Source organism: Fusarium solani, assembly GCF_023522795.1.
Source record: "Fusarium solani strain SB1 chromosome Unknown bctg00000002, whole genome shotgun sequence".
Classification (NCBI taxonomy): Eukaryota; Fungi; Ascomycota; class Sordariomycetes; order Hypocreales; family Nectriaceae; genus Fusarium; species Fusarium solani.
In genome coordinates, this window is record NW_027072155.1 from 2221494 (window position 1) to 2241042 (window position 19549).

The following is a 19549-nucleotide window of genomic DNA, read 5'->3' on the forward strand; positions in this document are numbered from 1 at the left end:
CCCCGCAAAGAGAGGACCTTTTGTCCTAGCCTCGGTCTAGGACGGAAGAATCATGGTTCAACGGGTACCTACGTACGTGTGTACCTATGCTTGTGATCCATCCTTGATGCAGAACCAACCTGATTCACCGGGAGACCTTCCGAACCTGTCCTATGGACGGATATCAAGGTCCCAGCCGGCGCACGGTGTCAGTCTAGGGTAGTTTGACTCTCTTATCCCTGGTTTGTGGGGTATCTAGCCAACTGGCAGGCAGGATGGCTTCATCAGTGTTGGGAGGGAATAATAGCACGGTTTAAGGAGAGAGGAACAGGGGGGGTGGCCGTGTAAGTGGACCAGAAGAGAATAGAAAAACAAATAGGCCTGAGCTCCCCCTCCGAGTCCGAGTCGAGCCGGTTGCCGAGAGAGGAAATTGGTGAGGGTCCCAGGATGGATGCTGGATATGGTATGTAAGCTATATCTGCCTGTGTCTGTGCCGCGGAAGAACGGGGATCAGACGGAGAAGGGAATGGGATGGGTACGGGTACGGGAACGGGGCAATCGACAAGACTTACCCGCCGCCTGAGCTTGTGCTTGCGCTTGTGCTTGTGCCTGTGTTTCGTAATAGGCAAGTCAAGTGTCCAATACCTAGGCCGCCTTTGGTCATTATCACACAATGCCACAGCCCGAAAGTGCCAAAAAGGGTCCCGCATGTTTCCACACTCTTTCTTGAGGCCTCCCTAAACGGGCGATAGGGTTTCATGTAATGTAATGTCATGTACTATGACGAGTGTTCAGCTGAGCTGAAAGTAGAACAAGTAGAGTACCAATCGGTAAAAAAAAAAGACATGCACACGATATATCCGGCGTTGCAATAGTGGTAACCCGATGCCTTCCCCCTCCCCCTCCATATCCGTTCCCCCTCCATAAAACTCCAGCCGCCGCCTATCGAAAGGACCTGTCCCAGAAACAATAGAACCATATTAGATATAAGACGCCCCCTCCCCGGTCCCTGGACCCCCTCCCCCGTCGAACCCCCGATAACCCACGCCACACAGGGCAACATCTCCGTCGTTCATGCGCCAAGACCTTCAACTGGGCTTGCCGTCCGTGGGACCGACGCTTCACCTTCCCCCCCACAAGCGCTGTTTGCTTCCGCATCCTCCCCAAAATACGCAGATCTTTGTGACCCAGGCGTCCGTCGCTGCCGTCGTGTGTGTGGCTCGTTCTGTTTGGGGGTCACATCTTCGACCCTGGCGTGATCGCCCCACGGGACATGGAAGGCTGCTCCTCTTCCCCTCTCCCGCCGTTTCTTGCCTTCCCACGAGGTGCACACTCTGTAGATCCCCAAGACAAAACTCCCGGGTGGCGGACCAGGGTGTGAGTGTAAGCTCCTCCTGGGGGGGCGAAGATCTTGGCTTCGAGAAAAAGGAAACAGGATTCCTTGCCTTGCCGCTCCGGGCAGCTGGATGAGGCTTGATCGGCCGAGAGAAGACAAGACAGACAGACACACGCAAGGTGGTGGCGGCATGAGGAGAAGAAAGCTCATCTCCAACAGAGTTCCCCAGAGATTCACATCCATCACAGAACCCAGCTGTGCGGAGGAGAAGGAGGCGGGTTTGGCTGTGGAGGAGGGACGCGTGGGCCTCCTGGGGGCGTAGGCGGAGGGTCAGGATCTTGGGGTTGAGGCAGACAAGTTGGCGGCTGTTGGATCTTTCGCATGTTAAGAATCATGAGTGAGCGAGGAGAGAGTATAGCAGAATCCATCTGTGTATGATTGATAGTCAAAGAGTAGAATAGAATGATGAAGCGAAAGAGGAAAAGGACAAGGAGAGATTATATAAAGAGGTTGACACTTAGATAGACCGAGAGAGAGAGAGGGGGTGGGAAACACGGATTTGGAGAAGGCTTTGCCCGCAGGCCGTGAGGTTATATTCGTCAACGACCGTGGCTTACCCCCCTTCCCCGAGCTTCTCAGTTAATCGGTGCGTCTCTCTGTCCCGTCCCAGGTACCTAATGAGGCTCACCTCTAGCTCTCGGACGGCATCCATGGCACGACATGTAGGTGCCTCGACTGGGATGCGGGCTGGACTGGACTGGACTGGACTAGAGTAGAAGCTGGGTGCTTGCTCCTCACCAAAGAGCAGCGCAGCGCAGCTCCCGTCTATCCGCCTTCCTCTACGCGGCCAGCCGCGCATGGTCATGGTGTAGCCCGCGGCATCTACATCCGCTGCCCGCCATGTCCCCAGCATCACCCATCGTCATACCCGAGGCAGTGGTTCACAGCGAGGACTGGGACTGCGCCGGGCGCATCAGGTGGTCAGAGGGGGCGTAGGCGTGAGGGGAACTGAGCTGGAACGGCGAATATGTTGCCTAGATGAGTAGAGCCGAGCAGCTGGGTAGGGTTCAGGGCCTGGCCGGGGAGGTGAGGAAGCCAGGCCAGGCAAGGGAAGGCATGTATGTCATGGGAAGGAGTTGATGTGTGAGAGGCCAAGGCAAGGCAAGGCAAGGCAAGGCAAGGCAAGGCATTGACATGACATACAGACCGACGCAGCGCGCGCATCCGCGCTAGCTGTGACACGCCCTCGGTGATTTGAGGCTCAACTAAGAGTATAGTATCCATCCTCCTGGGAGACGCTATCCTGTGGCAGGTCTGAGAGAAGCAGGCGGCCGCGTGGAGTTCGTGTGGGTGACAGGGACTCCGTGACGCCCAGGGCAACCAAGCAAGAAGCGCAGCAGTGCTCACACGCACGCAGCACAGCGGCAATGCTTGTGATGACTAGAGGCCGTCCGTCCGTCGTCGGTCAGTCAGTCAGTCATCCATACCTACCTTACACATACAGGCAATCAGGCTGAGATCACATCCCCCTTCCCCATCACACACCTCACCTCGCCTCTCCAACTTGGGGTACCGAGACGCCGCATCAGTGGGGTCGGTCTGTATCGATATGGCTGACATCCATGGGACTTACTTGGCTGACTGCAGCTCACCAACATCATCATTGTCGTCCACAAACAACAAGCAGCCACACTGTCAACTTCTCGGTAGCATAACCGACTGGCACGGACTAGGATCCTTGCCAATATTTCGTGTTCCAGAGCCGAGCGAGAGTGCCATACCATGCTATGCCATGCCAGGCTGAGTGAGAGCGCCCTGCCCTCCGTCGCCGCCGAACGCCGACCGCCAACCGCCCAGCTCCATTCATCCAGGCTTCAGCCAGCAGCGGCGCCGCGCCCAGAAACAACAACAGACGATGCGCCACACACATGCCTTCGTCGTACCATGCAACAGTCCTGAAGCGGTAATACTGCGAGACCGGACGCTAAAGCCGAGAATCGACCGAGCCGTCTGTTCCCTTGGGGCATCTCACAAGCTCCTTGGAAGAGGCAGAGAAGGATAAGGGGATAGAGAGGCATTTAGAGGCCGCTCCAGCAAAATATCGGGGAGATGACCCCCTGCGGCGGCCGGACGGTGAAACTTGCAACGCTGGTGGGACGAGCTAGGAGCTTTTTTCCTCCTCTTGCTTGACCATCCTGGAACCCGGGCTCCCGCCATTGGCTACCATGCGGATGGATCACATGCTGGAGGAAGCTCTTGGTCGGTGGGTATGGGTAGCTGTGACGGTGGTGGATGGATGTGAAGCCCCTCCCCTCCCCAAGTCGGAAGTGTGGTGGCTGTCATTGCATCGGGTCGGACTCGTGCTGAATGAGCGGCGCTGAACTGCGCTGGACTTGCCCGTGATGCGCTGCGTTGCGCTGCGGCGGGTGCTACGTTGTAAGACGCCCTCAACTTGTACCCTGCTGTCGTCTCCAAGGCGCGCAGTGAGCCGACACTCGCCGACAACCATGTACTCCTGAGTAGACAAGAGGTGCAAAGGTGGCGATACATGTCGCGAGATGTGCGCCAATGCCATCGACTCAGCGCAGTGCTGATGGTGTCAGACCTCGTTCCGCATCGAATCTCAGCGCTCGCTTCAACACATCCACCGTGTTGGGCCTTCCCAGCTGAGCCATAGTTGGCGCCGACCCCGATGGCCTAGGCCTCTCGTCTTTTCGCGGATGGGAGGGGGGCTGACGAACTGTCAAAACGGGAGTGGTGGCACACTGACAGCAGCGGGCTCCTTGGATGGTACCTCGGGCCAAGCTAGAGCATCATGCCCTACCCGGCCGAGTCGTTTCATGGATCTTGCCTGCAAGGGCTGAGTCGCAGGATCGCCAGTTGGTGTTCAGAGGCCCTCCCTCAGCCCTATAAGAGAGGGCACCCCCTTCTCGACCAAGGGGACAACGCTGAGCCCGTGCTGCGAGCCCAGTCGGGGTTAGCTCGACCGTCTTCTCGCGTCACCATGCTTCTAGTTGCTATTTATGTCGCGCTACCGCCGTCACTGCAAGGCGGCGGCGCCGGCTGGTGAAGGTGGGTAAAGGTTGCTGTGAGCCATCACGGAGACGCGGGAACTGCCAAGTCTAGACCCGCCAAACGTACCATGGATGCCATGCCAGTACCCATCCCCACACCAAAAAGTCTCGACGGTGGACCAGGGAGTGACAAATGATAGATGCGATCTAGTTGATCCTTGAAGGCTCGATGTGCGTTCGTACAAGAAAAGAAGCTACTGCAGCTAGGCGGCGTCAGCGTCAACGGGATAGCCATGCTCTCTGGTCCCTGGAGACAAGCAAGGAAGGACAAGCGTCCATATCCATCGCGGATCATCATCACCGGTGAGAGATCCATGCGGGCGAGACGACTTGCCTCGACTCGTCAACAGAACCGACCGTCCTTCCATTTCATTCCTTGGCCTCGGCCACACCGCCGCCTGTGGCAAAAAACCCATGAACCATGAACGATAGAGCGAGGTCACGCAAATCATCAACAATTGCTGCAATTTGGTACTGAATGGGGCCATTAGGTAGACTTGACTCGACTCTGCCAACCAACGCAACGGGGAAAAGATCCGGGCTGCAATATGATGGACCAGGGTCCCGAGAACCCTCAAGGCGGCACCTCCCATCGAGTTTGGTCATGCACCAATCTTGATGCGACTATATCCGTCAGCTTTGTCAACCGAGAGGAGGGTAGTTGACCACCAACTTGTTTTGGGAGCTAATTAAATCCTAGGCCCTCTTCCCTGCCCTATAATTCCTCTGTAAACGCCAATCGGAAGCCTGTCAAATATGTATGTACACCTTGTCTTGCCTTGCCGGATGTCGTCGCTCATCTGCGGTGGCTGCGAGATCGACTCCGATCACCGTGGCTACCGTAGCTGCTACGACTGTCGCCGCGGCGTCTGTCATCGTGCTCGTCGTGGCGGCCGCCGCCCCCTCGCCGTCTTGGAGCTGGGGATCTGGAGCGTGACCTGGATGAGTAAGAGTTGTTGGACCGACTGCGATACCGGCTCCCACCACCTCGCGAAGGAGGTGGCCCAGCTGACGATCTCGAAGGGGAGCGCGATCCTGGGCGGTATACGTCCGACCTAGGCCCATACCGACCTCCTGGAGACATGCGACGACGACCCCCTCCGCCGCCTATACCTCCTGGGCCGCCTCCAGCGCCCATACCGGGGGGACCCCCACGCGGGCCTGCGAAGGGAACTCTGGGATCGATGTTGGCTCCACGCCTGGCGGTGGGAGGAGCCGGAGAGAGCTTGCGACGGGGAAGCACTATAGAGACGTTGATGGTCGCGCCGTCCACCTGCGCCTCATGCATGTGGGCGATGGCGGCCTCAGCATCGGCCTCGTAGTCAAATAGGATGTATGCAGTTCCACGATTGGTGCCAACTTTACCCGGGTAATTAGTCGATGTCAAGGACCAGGGACATGGGTGCTGCAAAGACGGGGGCATTTTGTGATAATCTTACAAGTGCGATTAATGGGAAGATCCAGGTCCCTGATGCGACCGAATTGCCCGAAAATCTCGTAGAGGTGCTGTTCGTTGATGTTCTTGGACAGGCGCTCCACCACAATCTGGTTGCAAGGAGGTTAACCCCCGGGGTTGTAATACGCCCAGGAAAAGGAGCACATACCTTGGTGCTCTTTGCGAGCGGGGAGCCACTCCGGCCTCGTTCACTGCGGTCACGACCACGGTCACGGTCACGACCACGACTCCAGCTGCGGCTACGGCTGCGGCTCCTGTAACGACCATTGCGGCGCGGCGGGGTTGGCGATCGCGCAGGAGAACGCGAGTCATGACGGGGACGACGCTGGGGAGAACGCGAGTACTCTGATCGCGGTGTTGGCGACCGAGTGCGAGACCGATAGCGGCCACGCGACGGCGAACGCGAAGCCATTTAGGTCGGATGTGTGAGGCCTGAGGTGGTTGAGAAAGAACGGGGGGTTGTCGCGTCGTGAAGTTGAACAAACTCAAAGGAAGCAACGGTTGGCGGGCGGTGGTGGCTGTCTGGAGTTCTTGACAGGTGATCACGTGAGTGCTGCATTGACGCGACAAGTGCACCTGCCACCACAACAACTCCCAACTTCAGAGGCAAGTGTCACACATTCACTGCCTTTGTCTTGATGCAAGGATTAAATAGTTAGGTAAATACTTAGATTGATGTGGCTTTATTCTCGGTAGAAGTATTGAGTAGACAATTAGAAATGACTGCACGATCTGTGTGACTCTGGGTCTTTTCCTCTTATTCCATGGTAATTACCCCATAAGATGGAACAAAGAAATAGGTACTCACAATGATTTACTCAGGATAGCTTAAGTGTTATGCTACTTGACATCCAAGTTAGTGTGCCAAATACCTGCTGCTTATCTCAAACACTTGGAACTTGCACATCGACGTAGCATTGGACAGAATCCTTCGACCTCTCTCTCATGTCCGTTCTATCTCCAGACGCAGTTCAAGCCAGGGCACGTTTCATGAGATCCATTTGTTTGATCTAACTACACCTTGACTTCAGTACCCCAGACAGTCATGCAGCATCACAACACCGCCTAAACCGATCATGGAAGGGTGGATGCTTCTTTGTCCGTCTGCCGATCACTCCCTGAACTGTGCAACAAAGCCGATGCTCCTCCTTTGGATGAAAGAAACTCCAGCGCCACTGAAGCCCTGCAGTCAATCCCTGCCGCCATGCTGGATATCGCACTGGCCTCTTGTTGCCCTGCTTTCGAACCCATGTTCCGACAAAGACCTTGACCAGACGAAGTCGACAATGGTGGATGCCTAGCTTAGACGCGGGTAGCCGAGTCGGTTGCCGCTTGAACCGGAGTCATGTTGATGCCTTCGTTTCCTTGGCCGACAACATTGTCAGGGGGGCCCTGGGACGTCTCATTGGTCTTCTTGCTCTTGATCACATCTATCACCAGCGTCGTCAGCACCGACTCCTCCTTGATCACAGACTAACATGCGGACTTACCCAAAAGCTTGATTCCGAAAGACCAACCCTTGGCGGGCTGCTGGCCCTGGCCTTGTCCTTCGTTCTTCTGACGCGCCTGACGTTTCTTCTTCGCATTACCCTCCTCGAGTCGGGTCAGCGGACCCCCAATGCGACGGCGCTGATCGACGCTTCGGCAGATAAAGACGGCTGAGATGAGAAGGACGAAGCAGACGACAGTCACGGTGATGAGAGCGATCTCTAGACCAGTCAGATGCCCCGCGGGCTGGGCCTCCAGGCCCGGGACGTCGGAAGTTTCAGTGGTGGCGCGGTTCTCCATCATGATCAGTCTTGATGACGACGACGATGATGAGTTGTTGATGTGGTTTGATATCGAGGAAGAGCTCCAGCAAAGATCGAGTGATCGAAGGGATGATGAGAGCGCGAGAAGAGAAAGCTACGCAAGCCAATTGAGAGTGTTGAGCTATCTCGAGCAAAATGGGCAATGCCAAACGAGATGATGGACGGTATTGTTTTCAAACAAGTTGAGGAAACCAAACAAAAAGATTACCAGGACAACAGCGAGAGAAAAATATGCGATACCGGGTGGGAAGCTTGACGGCTGTTGCCAGCTGGCAGGGCACTGCGAGATCCATCTTGACACTGCTGGCACAATTTTGGCTCCCAACTGATCATCGAGTCTTGTTAATCTATCGTGGTTTTCTAGAAAGGGAACCCTGAATTTTCAGGAGGACTAAAGAGGTCTGAAAGCGAGACTCAGCTTGCCCCGGCTGGAGTCAGCCGAACCCAACATCCATTGACCAAGGTGATTGTTGAGCTGACACTTTGCAGCATGGGCTTATCATCCGCCGCCTCCATTGATTCAAACGTCTGGAACAGTCGAGTTATCAAGTACGACATTTGCGTTAGAGCAAACTGCTGGCCGATGCAGATCCGAGGCCCGCCGCTAAAGGGGATATACTCCCATCTGTTTGGAAGTCAGCGTTGGTTCATTGTCAACAATGGGGACCATACTTTGCTCGGAGTGTCTCCCATCTCTCGGGTTTGAACTCTTCTGCGTCGTCGCCATAGATGTCTTTACGTCGGTGAAGACTATAACTCGACCACCGGCATGCCGTGCCTTTGGGGACAAAAAGGGGCGATTGCCCATCTGGCCCACCGCCCTTGGGAAGAACTGTGTCTTTTACAGCTTCTCTCGAGTTTGTTGACACAGGAGCCCATAATCTCAAAGCTGTCGAGCAAAGTCGGTCAGTATTGTCTTGCTTGGGGCCAAAGTTAGGGTAATTCTCGACATACCTTCCTTCAACACCATGTTGAGGTACTTGAGTTCCTTCATCTCTTCCCAGTTTGGCTTTCGCCCATTCAGTCCCGCAATCTCGGCTCTCAACTTCTCAACCACGTCTGGCCGCCGTGCCAAAATCCAGAATAACGAGCTCATGGTGCTGGCACTAGTGTCTCTTCCACCGAGGATCATGGCAAGTAGCTGATCTCGGACATACTCCTGCGAAGCCCCTGAGGCGAACATCTCGTTCATAAACACGTAAGGCCTTTCCTTTTCCTTGCCTGAAGCAAGTGCTTCCTTCACGTAGCGGTCGATAAATCGCCTGCAGGTTGCAGCAGCCTCGTTGAGCTTTCTATCTGGCACAAGCAAAACAATCCAGCCTAAGCGGGCACGACGCGTTGCGGAGAGGAGGGCATAGTCGAAGGAACGAGTGAAGTCAAGGGCTTCTAAAGAGGGATCCGACAAGGTATTGGTTGAGTAGCCAAACCTGTCCTCGTGGTTAGTTACAGACAGGTTGAAGATGGCTCGGTTGAGGAACGCTCACATAAAGTCGGTCGAGATATCCATGGTGAACATGTACAGCAACTCCTGTAGGTCTACTGGTTGGCCATCTCTGGGTATTCTATCCAAGAATGCCTCAACATGCCTCTCTGTGCACTCCAGGTCGGCAATCTGATTTCTCACAAAGCTCGGTCGCATCATGGCCCTCGCATCATGCCAGGCGTGACCGTTGACAGAAAAGATGGCCTTCGGCCCCAGCGCGAGCACCATGGCTGTCTGCCTCACGCCGGCGATCTGCCACGTCTCGAACTGCCCTGACAGTAGCGCCTTGACGTTATCGGGCTCGTTTGTCATGACGATCCACGCGCCGACGTTTTTGACCCAGAAGGTGTTGCCCACGCTCGAGAACAGCCCATCCCAGAACTGCAGGATCGAGTGTGAGCTGATGGCCTTTGACATGTCGACGATCCAGTCAGTGCCGAGGAGCCGGTCCCGGTGGGGGTAGACGGGCGCAGGCTGGGTATCGTGGACACGCATCCAATGAAGCCAGTAGTGCTTGGAGCGTAGATACAGAACCATGGGCGTCAGGAGCGTGACCACCCAGAGGGGATGTGGCATGGTGATGGGGACGACATGAAGGCCTGAGGGTTGCAGCACAAAGTGCTCGACGAGGGTCAAGAGAATGTACAGTGAACCGAGCTGCACAAAGATCAAGTATGTCTGCTCTTTGTATATGTTCGACATGTTGGGCGGCGAGGCTGCGGCGTCGGTTGATATCAGATGCTCTAAGCTTGGAGGAGGGCCAAGGATAACCAGGCTCGAACCACGGCGGCACGTCTCGCAGTTATATACGACAAGGACGGCAGTTATGCCTCGTACTTGCCAGGACCAGACAGCTGTCACATCACCGAGGCTGCAACCACAGTTTCAATCATCCAAGCAAGGATGGCTATCCTCGGGGTCACCAATTGGGCAGAGCCTGCCCTACAGCACTTTTCCCCAAGCCATGACCTTGCCGCCACGGGGCGTCACTAGGACGACAGGAGGAGGGGGTCTAGACTCCGGCATACATCAGTGACACCAAGGCTTAAGCTGTGGCAGCTTGAGCATGAAAAGCTGGCGTTTGTCTAGAGATGCGTACTAGGAAGTCTTGGAACATGGCAATTGCCGTGATCCGTGATGCGGGGTATGTAGCGTGGCATAGCTACTTCTTGGTAAAATGCATGTGAGATCGCAGCTTATGACCTAAATTACATGGCTTAGAGACAATTGTAAGAGTCGGGGTTGGCGAGTGTGGGTAGCAGTGACAGTTGTTACCCCTGTACCTGGCGGCGAAACACACCTGGATTGTGAGATGTTGGTTCCGATATCCGTGGTACTTGTGCTCTCACTAAGTGGGCGACGATGATCAACAACCTCGACTGGGAGTCACCGCCAACGATGGACAAGGGTTGCCAAGTAACGTAACCTGTCAAAGACGTGTTAGGTTCCCATGTCCAGCCTGTACACAATTCATCTGGCCTGGGTGGTCAGCGGCCACCTCCTCTGAAGCAGTTGGGAGGACAAAGATGGATTCCACCTGCGATGATGTGAGATCAAGTTGATGAAACTCTTCATTTCTATACTCATCTAAAAGCAAGATCAACAACACAGTCAGAGTTTGTTCTACCAGTCAGCAGCTCTCTTATCAAAGGACTAACTAGTAGTAGCATTCTTCAGAAACCATGATCAAAACATGTTGCAGAAGAGAAGCCTTGAACGTTGCGAAAAATAGATTCAATGCAGAGTAAACCCGCTTCTAACTATTGACTCTGGCCCTTGCGCGCGCCGGTCAAGTATCCATTCCATCCGCTCCCCGGATAAAACTCCCAAGAACAATTCACCCCTTTCTAACCTCGCTGACGCCCGGCCGATCAGTTTAGGGTGTATACAGTCAAGCTGACCCCCCGACCCCCTAATCCTAACCATAACCCTTATCCTAACCCCACCCTAACCATAACCCTTATCCTAACCTATCCCTTGACTAATAGGTGTCAAAGGGGTCGGCTCACAAGGGGGTCGGGGGTCGGCTTGACAAACCACTCCAGTTTAGGTTCGGCTCTGTGAGGCGTTGAGAGCCTTGCTAGCAGTCTGGGCGGCGCTGCGGAGCTGGGACTCCAGGTTGGTGTCGCCAAGCATGGCTCGGCCGTGGGCGACAAAGTCGTCGTAGACGGGGACGAGCGCATCGGAGCGGAGATCACATCCGTAGTAGAACAGAACACTTCCGTTCTTGTTGAAGCTTCCGTCGGCCTTCTCGAAGAACCAGGTCAGGTTCTCGTCCTCCTCGCTGACAGTCCAGGCCAGGCTAGGGTGGTCCTTCTTGATGGCGGCAAACACGTTCTCAGCAATGTTGCTCAACCAACCAGACTTGGTGATGTTGAGAGTAGCCAGAGTGGCGACAGGTCGCTCCTCGCTGGCAGGAAGGACAACAGCCAAGCACTGCATGCCATCATCATAGTAGGCGCTGAACTTCTTCTCACCAAGGAGGTCCACAAATCGGTCAACAGTAGCCTCGGCATCAAGACCCTCCCGGTCACGGACCAAAGTCTGCTTGAACTTGGCAAGATCGCTGATCTCACTGACAGACTCGACCTTCTGAACCTTGTCACCGCGGCGGATCAGGGTACCGGCACCGGAGTCGGTGAACAGCTCCTTCTGCAGATCACTGGGGTGGATGATGGCAACTGAGGAGCTGCGAGGAAGGGTGTCGAGAAGCTCTTTGATCTCCTTGATCTTGAGTCGCGTTCCATATCGGCACCAGGGCTGGGACATGAGGTGGTCAAACTCGGCATCCAAGTTGATGGCCGAGATCTTCTCGCCATCACCATCAAACAGTCCTCCCTTCTCAGACAGATACACGACCTTCAAGGGCTCCAGGGCACGGGCAAGCTCGGCGGCAGCGACATCGGCGTTGACGTTGAGCAGACGTCCATCCTCGGACTCGGCCATGGAGGTCAGGACGGGGATGTAACCGGCCTCAATAGACTTCTCAATGGCCTCCTTGTTGACCTTGGTGATCTTTCCCACATACTGCCACTTCTCCTTGTCGAGGTAGTCGGCCATGAAGGCACCGCTGATGGATCGGGTAGCAACACCAAGCTCATCAAGGCGGTCAATGAGCTTTAGGTTCTCCTCAAGGAAGAGCTTGCGAGCAACACCCAGAGTCTTGGCGTCGGTGACCCGGATGCCCTCCTCGAATTGGGGCTCGACACCGGCCTCCTCCAGCAGGCGGTTGAGCTGCGGGCCAGCACCATGGACAAGAACAGGGTACAGGCCGAGCTCGTAGAGAAAGCAAGCTGCGGCAGAGCTCGTCGAGATATTCGGTAAGGATAGCACCACCGACCTTGATGACGGCGAACTTTTGGGACGAGACTGAGGTGAAGAGCTTGAGGTACTGCTGGCCCTCACGCTTGCTGCCAATGCTGCTCACTGTCTGCGCAACAATCTCTCGGGTCCTATCTCGGCCAGGCGAAGCGGTAAGGAGCGCTCGGCTCGTCGAGAGGGCTCGTTGGTTCGTGAGGCATCGGTTCTGGATCGGAGCAGCCCTCGTGCCGACGCGGGCGACGTTAGCGAGACGGGCAGCTCGTCGAACACCGGCGGGCAACATCTTCCTCGGGTAATAGAGGCCAATTCGTGAGGAGGGGGGATTGGATGGGTGTCAAGGGAGAATTGGTATCGGACGGGGAGGTTGTGACTCTTTTAAGAACGGGCGGCCCATGGAGCCTCGGACTCTGGGGGCGGGGCAGAAAAACACCTGGGCTACCTACCAGCCAGACCAAGAAAAAAATGGCACACTGAGGTACTTCGAGAACTCCGCCGGGCTATGGGAACGCAATTTAGAGTGAAATAAATTAATAAAAATATGAAATAAATAAGTTATACTCTAAAGTCTATATATGGTTTTATATTTATCATCATAAGCCTTTATGCTATTATTCTGTGGATTAAAAAGGTAGAGTACTTGCGAAGTATGCTATTTTTTTCGTGGACCACTAGGCGACCCCCCAGCTGAAAGAATACCACTTTGCTAAACCAAGCTCTCTTTGAGGTAGATAACCACCCTCAGTAAACTTTTATACCAGTGAGAATAGTGACATCCTCAATGAATTGTTAGGATCTTCTCTCTTCAACAGCTCTCTCTTCTTATCACTTCCACAAGCTACAACCGATGAGCCATTTCCACGAAACCTCAAGTCGATCGGCCAAGTAATTCTTTCACCCTCAACTTTTTGCCCCCCTCCCCCTCCTCGAGACCGCTTCGCACAGCAGCTCGCAGCACTAGCAAGATCCTAGCAAGTAGGTACCGAATCCACTGAAAACTGCACCGAGGGAACATTGGATGCAACAGTGGTTCTATCGGGAAGAGAGCCGGTCTAGATTCCAAGAGGTCTAGTCCCCAGTTACCGGTGCCTTGTTTGCAGGTTTCCACTCGATCGACGATACACAAAATTTTCTTAACCGGCTACATCTGAGTCGTGACACTCTCGGACAAGAGATTCAGGACGAGAGCAACCCTTCGTGATACCTACCCACGTTGTGCTTTTTAAAATTTGGGGGTTCAAGCCTGGGCAAGGGATCATCACTTCCCTTCACCCGCCGATCCCTCTCTCAACCCACGTTGTCGACGTGGATTTCATGATGGCGCCAGATTCATCCCACGCGTGCCGCGAGAGTGGCCGAGCTAGTGTGTCAACTACCGGTTGAGGCAGGGAAAGAAAGAAAAAAAAAAAAAAGAGGGCAGGTCGCGATGAGGTATTATCAATCAGCCGGCATTATCAATCTATCGACCTGCAGATGGTCTCAGGGCTACGGAACGCCGAACCCACCTTGGATATGACGCCAGCCCGGGACCCTTGGCCGCTCCAGCGGGCACCGAGGCTCTCCTTCGCTGCTCCTTCACCGACCCGTCATGATATGTGCATGCCGGTTCCACCTTCGGCGGAATTTCTGGTTCAGCTTTGCATCTCGTTCGTCGGAAGCTCGGTTGCCGGCCTCGCAGAATTCGTGTCTCGACCTCGACAGGCTTGCCACGAGGTAGTTAATACCACCCTGCTAAGCGTTCAAAACTCCATAGGGGACCACTTCGGACTTCTAGCTACAAGTAGTAGACCCCTCAAGGCCCAAGACAAAGTTCCTGCTGGATCTGTGGACCAAGCTGACAATGCATTCAAAAGATCCCTCACGCAACCAAGAGACAGAACAATGCTATGAATCAAAGATCCAGCAGAAAGGTATACATCTCAATTAATCGGGAACGCCTAACCTCAATCATACATCCAGCCCGGCCTGGCGTCTCCAGGAACAACACCGAGAGTGCGTCATCGGCGTATAGCTCCTTGGAGCAAATAGCGGCCAGCATAACATGACCGGGGGGCCAACGCGAACAAACTCCACCGTGCTCAAATCATATTCCGTTGCAGTAATGGCCAGTTGCCCAAAAGTTCCATTTCCCATGGTCGTAGCTTACGATATTTGACGTCGTCATATCCCAGCGTGTGCATCGTGAGGACCAAGTACCCAAAGCAGCAGAGCAAGGTGTCAATCAACCCTTGGTCACAACTGTTCAAGGTCAGCATCTGATCAGACATCTCTCAGAGGCGAGAAAACTTACCAATAGGGACAATAATAACTACCAGCAGGATGATAATACCAACAATCAGGCACATGCGCATCTTCATGTCCTTCCACCACATCTGCTTGCGGACTCTGTTGGCTCCCCGGCGGAAACCTTGCGCCGAGACGGCCAGGTTGTCGGTCTTGTCCTGAAGGGCATCGAGTCGCTCGCCACGTTGGGAAACCTTGTTGATGTTGTCACGCATCACACCGACGGTGTCATCGATTTGCTGTGATATGCATTAGCATGTTAAACAGACATGAGTATTCTTGTGGCGCAAGCCGGGACTGTGATGGATTGCGAGAAGTCGATTCCGATTATTGCAAGCCGCTAGATCTGGAGACCGAGCTCCATTCGATGAGACGCCAGGCGTAAGCAAGGCTCCACGAGAGGAGGCCGAGCGAACCAGACTTGAGCTACTCGCAAGCCAGCTGGCGACACTTTTCTTGGGGAAATCCAAGCTCCAGAGAACATGGAATCGACCAGAACTGCGCAGCTAGCGATTCGGGGTTAAAAGAGCGACCAGATTGCGACTTGTTCAATTGGCGCTCGTCGCCGAAAGGGGCAGGCTGTCATCATTGTCACAGGTCGCCAGATCTCGCAATCCATACACATGGGCATCGCCGCGCATCACGGAAAATCATCAGAATCAACTTACAGCTTGGAGGGCCTGCGTCCTGGCATTGCCGCCAGCACCCTGTTGAGCGCCGGCCTGGCCGCTGGGGATGTAGGGGTCGTAGGGGGCTTCCTGCTCGGGCATTTTGGCTGTAGTCGGGAGGTTACTGGAAAATAGGTAGGTTGTATCGATCGGAGCGACGCAGAAATTAGCGATGCAGAGGAGATAGAGGTCGAGGTCGTGGTCGTGGAGTCGTGTGTGGTATGGTATGTGAGAGAGAAGAGGCTGGCGTAGAGAGGTTGGAGGTGGGAAGTTGATTGTGAGACGTTGCGCTGGCCAAGGCGAAACGAGTAAGGTTACTAAGTACCCAAGTTACGTAGGTAGGTAAGGTAGGTGGTAGTGGAGGTACGACCAGGTTGAAGGGCGGTGCTCCAGGGCTGTTTTTGGAGTGGGCGCGGGCGTTGCGAGGCGCCGCAGAGGGTGACGAGGCCTAGGCCTGGGCGGGCAGCGCACGGAGACGGCGGGAACTGAACGGGGGGGCCGGGCTTTTGCTGAGTTCGAATTGGCTGAATTGGCTGCCTGGTGACCACCTCTACCACCTACCTACGGACTCTAAGTACCTTGCGTCGTCGTCCTTCGGGTGTGTGCAGGCATCTATCTTTTTCTTGGCGAGAGGCTTACGAAAACACTCAAGGTGTTTGGTCTCTTGTGCTGCTTCTTTGACCATCTATCAATAAAAGCCATGCGCAGGGAGCGAACACCCGTCAAAAAGGGGCCGTTCCCTTACTTCTACTCTGCCGCAGCCTTCACCATGACCATAAGAACATGTACCCTCCACGCCAAGGCCTTGTTGCGAGGCTGGTAAAGGAACCGGCTGATGACGGTCCCATGTGATGCCTCAGGTGCCAACTTTTCTACCCTTTTTAGGACGGAGGTGAGAGGATGGCCAAAGCGCCAACAGGCTGCGTATTCGGATCCCAGCAGCGGTTGTCGAAATTAAATACCCAAATTTACCATCTCTTTCGCCTAAAAGTGTTTGGTTATTTTACGCACCATCATCACCAGCCACCAGCCACGGGTTGCCTCAGCCATGGATGAATCTTAGCTCAGCGCTTACGAGCTGTCTCAAGGCTCATGCCCTCGGTTTCAGGCGCCACAGCAACCATGCTTAAAGATGAGACGCCCATCCATCTTATGCTGTGCACCCAGACAGGGCACTTGAAACGTCAAATAGCTCTCTTCCTCTGTTGATCAAACGCATCTATAAGTGCTTGCCACATCCGAATGCGCAATCAGGCATTGGATGCGTCTGGCATACGACGACTTACGCAGTGTGGCGAGACCTTCGCCATCTAGTCAGCCGATGAAGAACCCAAAGGAGAGAACCAAAACCTGCTGGTGCCGCATACGCACTCCCAGGGCGTAGAAGAAAGTGCGATACTTCTCACCTTACAGTTCATGAGCCTATTATGGCCATGATCTTCAAGGAGTGTTGTTGGCGCATTGATCTTTGAATCTTGCCTCACCAATGGCCTCACATTGCCAAGACTTGAATTCAATATTGCGATAGGAGAGAACTCCTCCAAGACAGTGACATGGTGCTGAATATGAAATCATCAGGATTGTGATGAAAAGTCTAGAAAATATACATCATACTTCTGTGACAGGCAAGTTCGCCGTGAGCAACGTCATTCAGCGGAAGCATCGGGGAGGCATTGCCTCGTTTTCCCTCACCCGCACGGGAGCTCGGGTTTCAGGCTCAGCCCGGCATATCAAATTCGACACCATAGACTCCCGAGTACTAAACGGTCCCGTGCTCTCGATGAAAGCGTCTCTGAGATGCTGCCGCTCCCGATCATCCTGAGGCGCACATTTGAAACGCACCAGCCCAACTATCTCATCTGCCACCAAGTCTATGCGCCGGCAACTCCTGTAGGAATCTCTTGGCCTTATTATACAAACCTTCTCTCAGGATAGGAGTGAAACATCTAAGGCGAAATAAAATGCTCTTTGAGTTTCTGCAAGGTATTTGTCCGTTTGTATTAAGACGCACAAGCTCCTTCGACATGCTCCGTTGTCATGCCGAGATATAAGCCATGTGATGTTGCTAATCCGATCTGATCAATACCTTATCTCTTGTCCTTGACGATACTTGGGGCAGACGATCAGTAGTGTTTGTTGCATCGCGACATCTCTCTAGTACGGATTGAGCCAACCCCAGCTCTTACACAGCAGGTTTATCCTCAACTCCCTAGCTATCTTGTGGCGAGCTCCTTGAATTAAAAGTATTGAGTAAAAGCTTGCTTACATCACCTCTCGTAAGAGAACTCCCTGCGAGTACTCCACCTGATCTCCAATCACTATCCAGCCGACCCCTCGGCCTCTAGGACGAGGGCAGGCGATCACATCGCGAGCCAATTCGACTACAAGGAGACTAAATCCCGTATGCCCACGTTCATATCCGTACACAAAGCCGGGCGATCAAAGAACTCAATCAAATCCCCAGACTACTCGACCTCCTCAAGGATAAGTGCGATATCCCGCTTTCCACTCAAAGCCAACAACTTGAGGCCAGCCGCGTCACTTGAGGCATTGCCATAAGCTCAGAAGTAAGCTTTTGACATGCTGTATGTGTCCCAACCCACCCCTGTCTCATGCTCAGTAAGGTGACTCTTGCCAGTAGCCAGATATCAACAACTGATGGCCCATAGCAGTCCTCCACGATCCTAACCTCCGGATCTCGCATATTCTCATCCACAATTCTAAGTATTACTTGCATGTGTACTATAAACTCTCGACCAGTAATTGGAAGGGCTAGGTATGAGCTCCTAAACCACTATCCTGACCCTCCCCCTCGCTGCCATGGTATCAATGTATACGAAAACAGATCCCCTTTTCCGAAGACCTTGAACTCAGGTGCTCCATTATGGCCTGCTCAATACCTGCCCGGGGCAACGTAACTGATAGTTAGCCAATAGCCTCGATCACTGGGGCTGCGTAGGCAACGAGAAGCAGGCAGTTTGTAAGCAAAAAGCACTTGCGAAGAAAGGAGCAATTCGAGTGTTGCCGGCCTGGCAGACACTTGGTTGCTGATCTGAACGCCAAGGCGACGGAATACATCACTGACTTGGACTAGTTGTCATAGGCGAATATCGCGAGAACTCGGGAGTTATTTGAGGTTGAGCCAGGGGTAATGGCCGGCCGGCGAGGCTCGAGAGATTCCCCTGAGTCTTGAAACACAACCCCAGATGTAATTTGGAGGCAATGATGTCAGGGAAATGACTAGACGGCCCGAAGACTTATGTCCATGCCCTCGCCTTTGGCACATTAAATATCCTCCGTTGTCCCCAGCACCAGGGCATAACTAGTGACGCGACACCGGTGATAGCCTTGAGCCAGGTCGAGAGGCTCCGTGGTAAAAAATAATGGCATGCCTTACTGCGTCTCGTGTGTCCATTCTCTATATCAACTCCTTTGGTTTCTAGAGAGTGGATTGTCGTTATGATTGGATGGGGGGTTACGATCTCGCACAGCGATTCTCAACATCCCGCAACCCTTCACTCTCCAAGATATATCTGAGACCATTCCCACTCAAGGCCTTCATATGAAAGACAATTTCGCTTGGTTTGGTCCCCAAACCATGGATGAATGAACCAAAACATGCGATCATCGTGCACTGCGAGAGTCACTCATTCTCGAGTAACAATATGCCGTGATACAGGAGCCTGGTTGTGCTGCCAACACTCGACTAGGCATCATGGAGAGGCCTGTCTGGTATTTCTATATCTTATTTTGGGTGTTCAGTCCCAGGGAGATTCTGTAGCAGTTGCACACTTGCAGTGTCTAACGTTACAGCAACTGGATCTATCTGTGAGGGAGACACAACATGAGGTGTAACAGTTTGAGAAGGGAAATTGGAGCCAATCATTGAATGAATTCGCGCTGCGCTCATAAAATATGAATCTCGTAATAACACACCTACCAAAGGTGAGCGAGCAATTGAGAGAGCAAAAAGAGATTGCTTGCTCGCTCAATTGAGATGCATTGCTCGAGTCTTTGTCAGCAATAGCAGTAACCAATCAAAACACTCAGCCCCACCCGAACGCAAATGATCATTCGGCCGAGGATCCGAAGCGCCCAGGGCCGGCCGCTTCTGTCCCAAAAAGGTAATGCAGCATCTTTC

At 53.9% G+C, this 19549-nt stretch overlaps 5 protein-coding genes across 5 annotated transcripts; all 5 read right to left on the bottom strand.

Annotated features, from left to right (window-relative positions):
• Positions 1-1557: 1557 nt before the first annotated feature.
• On the bottom strand, positions 1558-2180 carry MRS44_004659 (uncharacterized protein; the record flags this gene model as incomplete). The annotated part of the gene is made up of 2 exons (XM_065622283.1): positions 1558-1743; positions 2004-2180. 2 exons carry the CDS (start codon positions 2178-2180, stop codon positions 1558-1560), a joined length of 363 nt encoding a protein of 120 aa, XP_065478355.1.
• Positions 2181-5139: 2959 nt separating this feature from the next.
• On the bottom strand, positions 5140-6257 carry MRS44_004660 (uncharacterized protein; the record flags this gene model as incomplete). Its single annotated transcript, XM_065622284.1, has 4 exons — positions 5140-5327; positions 5461-5748; positions 5829-5934; positions 5994-6257. The coding sequence occupies 4 exons, from the start codon at positions 6255-6257 to the stop codon at positions 5140-5142; spliced, it is 846 nt and encodes a 281-aa protein (XP_065478356.1).
• Positions 6258-7147: 890 nt separating this feature from the next.
• On the bottom strand, positions 7148-9841 carry MRS44_004661 (uncharacterized protein; the record flags this gene model as incomplete). The annotated part of the gene is made up of 6 exons (XM_046278331.2): positions 7148-7275; positions 7336-7750; positions 8101-8281; positions 8329-8545; positions 8611-9083; positions 9141-9841. The coding sequence occupies 6 exons, from the start codon at positions 9839-9841 to the stop codon at positions 7148-7150; spliced, it is 2115 nt and encodes a 704-aa protein (XP_046136199.2).
• A 1344-nt stretch (positions 9842-11185) lies between these two features.
• MRS44_004662 (uncharacterized protein) lies at positions 11186-12743 on the bottom strand (the record flags this gene model as incomplete). Its single annotated transcript, XM_046283936.2, has 2 exons — positions 11186-12415; positions 12480-12743. The coding sequence occupies 2 exons, from the start codon at positions 12741-12743 to the stop codon at positions 11186-11188; spliced, it is 1494 nt and encodes a 497-aa protein (XP_046136198.2).
• A 1935-nt stretch (positions 12744-14678) lies between these two features.
• MRS44_004663 (uncharacterized protein) lies at positions 14679-15510 on the bottom strand (the record flags this gene model as incomplete). Its single annotated transcript, XM_046268825.2, has 3 exons — positions 14679-14695; positions 14748-14979; positions 15409-15510. The coding sequence occupies 3 exons, from the start codon at positions 15508-15510 to the stop codon at positions 14679-14681; spliced, it is 351 nt and encodes a 116-aa protein (XP_046136197.1).
• Between the last annotated feature and the right edge of the window lie 4039 nt (positions 15511-19549).